The sequence below is a fragment of the Aplysia californica genome, unplaced genomic scaffold, assembly GCF_000002075.1.
Source record: "Aplysia californica isolate F4 #8 unplaced genomic scaffold, AplCal3.0 scaffold00001, whole genome shotgun sequence".
Lineage (NCBI taxonomy): Eukaryota > Metazoa > Mollusca > Gastropoda > Aplysiida > Aplysiidae > Aplysia > Aplysia californica.
Genome location: NW_004797271.1, coordinates 5899886 through 5904162, shown reverse-complemented (window position 1 = coordinate 5904162; position 4277 = coordinate 5899886). Strand labels below are relative to the sequence as shown.

The following is a 4277-nucleotide window of genomic DNA, read 5'->3' as shown; positions in this document are numbered from 1 at the left end:
CCCCCGCCGTTCTTCAGACTACCCAGGGGGTGTCGTCTGATCAGAAGCGAGGGACGGGGTGGGAAGGGGCATAGAGATAATGAATGACAAGCACACGTGATTAAGCTGGAGCACATTTTTTTCTTGCTTGTTTGCCAGTAGAGTAACAACAGCTCATGTGAGGGTAAGAAGACATGTGAAAGATGATTTCTCATTATCAGCCACTGCATGTGTACAGACAACTTTTACCTTAGCGGTTTCCATTCAGTAAAGGTGTTTTTTTTTTCCTTGTAGGTGATGGTGGTGGAGTGGAGGGACAAGGAGGGGCTGCTTACTATTTTGGACCGTAAAAAATATTTTTTACAAGTCTCAGAAGAACATTGATATTTATAAAAAATCACTAACGAATAAAACTTTGCCTGAAACGACTACAAACAGAAAATAAAACGAGTAATTATAAAATGTTGAAGTCCCCCCCCCCTCCCCAACCTCACCCCACCCTCAAATCGACATTTTAACAATTTAAGAGAAATGCTGCTTCGACCCTACCTGCCAGGACCAACCTGCTTAAGAGGGGCCAACCTCAATGCAGAGAGACGGAGCTGTCGACAAAAATTCTCACCACACAGGAATGGAACCCATGTCTCCTACAAGTGAGAGCAAAGCGCCTGACCACAACATCACAGACGCCGGTCTCAAAACAATAATAGGATGTGGAAACGGGGGGAAAAGGATAAAATATAGACCTCAAAGAAAGTCTCACCTGTAGTAAGCCACTTCCTCCAGCGGTCTCTGCCCCTCTGGCTGACCACTGTCCACTTGCTGCTGACTCGGTTCCTCAACATTCTGTCCATCGGCTGTCTGAGGCGGCTGGCCCCCTCCAATGAGGGACAGGCGACCCTGTGCGGTAGAGAAACGGAGCAATACAGACACTTCTGGCTGGCCCCTGCTGTTAGAGGGATGTAATCCAGCTCTCCTCGGTGTCCCGGCAGGAGTGGATAGGTAGCGTCCCTTGTGCCGATCGTGAGAAACCATGACGTGGCGTCGTTCGTACAAGTTTGCCTTGTTGTTGAAGACTTTGACAGATCGTATTTTTCCCAAGCATTAAAACGGACAGAGTAAATGTTGGATCTTCAAATCACTATGAACGTGTGTAATATGTCTTGGTATAATGGGACGTGCCACCACAAGACGCAAAGCAGCGGATGGTAATGGAGATACAATAGGTTCTGGTATTTATAACTAACCGTCAAAGCTAACAATCTACACCACTACAGTGAAATCTTCAGAATTGAAACGTTAATTGTCAACAAGCTGGTGAATCTGAGGAAAATACTATTCTCATAAAACGAAACTAATTTGTAATAAATCAAGCAGGATGTAAACATATGAAACCTGGCTCTGGAATAAACACAGTTGTAAAAGATAGAATGTGGTCATGGCCAGAAACTCTGGCATTGTGACTGTTTCGCTGGGTAGAGCTGGGTTGTTGTTGTTTGTTTGTTTGTTTGTTGTTTTTTTTTTGGGGGGGGGATTGTAGAGGGGATTTGGTTTTGATTTTGTCTTGAGTAATTGGGGGGGGGGGGGTCGAAAAGGGGGGGGGGGGTACGCGAACATATCTTAAGCTTTTCCCCAGCGTCACCTTTTTTTTTTATCCAACTTGCTGCTACTACGAGATAGACGGGCAATCCGGAGAAGCGATCTCCTTTTCCTCTTAAATACAGCCAAGTGCTAAGGAGAACTAATTTTCGTTTGCTGTCTCAAAGCTAAACGTAAACAGTTTGAACACGGAAAGGTCTTCTCTGTCACAACGCCCCCTAGTGACCTGTCTCCGGCTGACCTAGCTCTTATTACCATTAGTTTGCATTGCACAAAGTACTCCAAATTGATCATGTCCACTCTGGCTTTTCTCCCACAAAAATATCCAGTATCTAATCGATTTTATTCCAGAAAATCATTACGCTATCGATTTTTCTCTCGCTGTTCAAGCGATAAGAGTTCCAGCTGGAATGCTGGTAGTTAAGTCAGGGAAAATATATATATAATCTGAGAGGCAACAAAATGGTCGATGGTGTCAGATTGTAAATTGTGTAACAAAGCTAGATCTCCATTAAAGAAAAAAAGCACAAGCGTCTGATAATACTTTTTAATCTTTTTAATGAAGAGTGTACAAAAATGAACTTAATTCTGTAACTATCATGTCTAATATGTCCAAGGTAATGTAATGGAATAAATGCTGCTTATTGATTTAAGTCTTCAGAGCAACGCAGGAGCAAACTATGACACAATGATCGTCCTTGTTTATATCTATGTTTCAGGTTTAAAGATAATGGGTCAAAGAATCTTAAAACCGGCTGAATCCCACAAGCTACATATTATGTATTGATATAATTTTTAAAAGATTATGTTTGACCTTTATTTTTAGTATAAGGCACTCATTTTGATGCAATGAAAAGCTTGGAATTCCTCAGAGTGTCAGTGGGGTTTTATTTCAACTCCTGATTTTTCGTTTCGTTTACGTCTGGACACTTGGGAGGAAAATCAAAGGTCTACCTCCCCCATCCACTTTTCATTTTATGACTGAAGCCATGAGGGAATACAATACATCATATATAGCACAGTGATAGCTATCAACTGCGACCTAAACTTTCTCTAAAAACAGTGTTCCCTTTCTTCTTTTGTGTATCTATGTGAGTGACGTGAACTTTAAGAATAGGTATTTTAGCATGTTTCTTATTTCTTGTCCCTCTTAACGTTTAAATGATAGAGCCTGCAATAGACACCAGCTTTAAAAGTTGCGGTTTCTGATCTCCCTATATTCAAATATCAATGCCACTGGTCTTTTAGAAACAGATTTCTTGCTGTTGTACTCAGAGCATGTTTCTTATTCAACTGCCTTCTCAGTCTGTTTTTCAGAAACACAAAGCCGCTTTCAGAATTACACAATAGCTATACTGACATGCCGCTTGCTGGAATAAGATCACATCAACCTTAGCACATAAGAAAATAATAATATTCCCACTTCCAAATTGAATACAAGACTGCACAGTAGTAATTCAGTATCCTACAGAAAACAAACGATCAAGAAATCCAGACAGCCCCCTCAAAGGAAACAACGTTACTAATGCAAAGTGCGCAGTCCTTGCAAAGCGCGAAACAATTATTAGACGCCTAGCATTCCAGTGTTTGCCTAGATAGATCTGAATACAATGACTGAGAGCCTCAGGGTTAAAAGCTACAGCTCCGACCTCAACAATGCCTATCCGATTTTCGCATTAGCTGTTCCGTTTATCCCAAGCAGGTGGAAGAAGAGAGAGAGGTCATTAAGTTGTCAGGCTAGCAGAAATGAGATTGAATGTTTCGTTTGGTCTTTTTTGTGCCTTCCTAATTCCTTCTTAGACCGCACCTACTTCAGGCTGCCTTTTTGTTTTACTGCATATCTGTGTGTCCGCCAGCCCGTCCTATCAGTAATTTGTATGTGTGTCTACCTATCTATCTGATAAGATAGAAAACACTTCTCTATACGCCACATACATATAAAGTGCTCACCCTGTAAGTAATAATTTGCAGTTATTATTCTTTTTATGTTACATTGACAACAATGCTCATCGGTAAGTAATGTTTTAAATGCAGGTGTTTTTATACCCCCTTCAACTCTATTTAATTTAGATCATTTAGGCTTCGACCCTGCTTGTAGGGCCAACAAGGACAGAGAGGGATACGATGTCTATGCAGAACGTCCGAGATGCTGGATTAAAAGTTCTCACCACAGGGGAATCAAACTCAGGTCTTCTGCATGCGACGGCAAAGCGCCTAAACACTACACCAGAGACACGGGGGGTATTAAAATGTATACAATATTATGCTCTATTATTGTATTGTTATGCTCCCTAGCCAACAGTTCTCACCTGTGTGTCTAACCGAGTCGTGGCCCTTGTAGAGACGTCAGTTTGCTCCCCGGGTCGTGACCTCAGACTCATTGCCGTCTTCGACCTTGAAGCCAAGGTCATTGGAGTGATAGTCCCAGACACCAGGCCATCACTGGCGTCGTCATAACCACCGTTGTCTTTGCCTAGTGGGGCGGCCTCGAACGCTGCGCTCGTCGTTTTACTTCGTTTGTTGGATACTTCTTGAGGGAACAGGCGGTCAGCCAGCAGCCGGCGGAGAGCTGTTTTGATCCTTCGGCGATCCTAAAAGGAAATACCCGAGAAGGCAAAAGAGATTGGTGATGTTCTTTTGTTTGTTTTTGGGTTGGGTTGGGATTTTTCAGGGGTAGGGGGTAGTTGATGAGACCAGGC

The 4277-nt window shown here is 42.6% G+C and overlaps 1 protein-coding gene across 1 annotated transcript in view; it reads right to left on the bottom strand.

Annotated features, from left to right (window-relative positions):
- Nucleotides 1-4277, bottom strand: part of LOC101847539 — a gene marked incomplete in the record, with an annotated part of 25009 nt that overhangs the window by 7997 nt on the left and 12735 nt on the right. Inside the window, 3 exon segments of the mRNA XM_013085316.2 lie at nucleotides 2-36; nucleotides 743-879; nucleotides 3888-4169. Of these exon segments, the coding sequence (XP_012940770.1) occupies nucleotides 2-36; nucleotides 743-879; nucleotides 3888-4169 (454 nt within the window).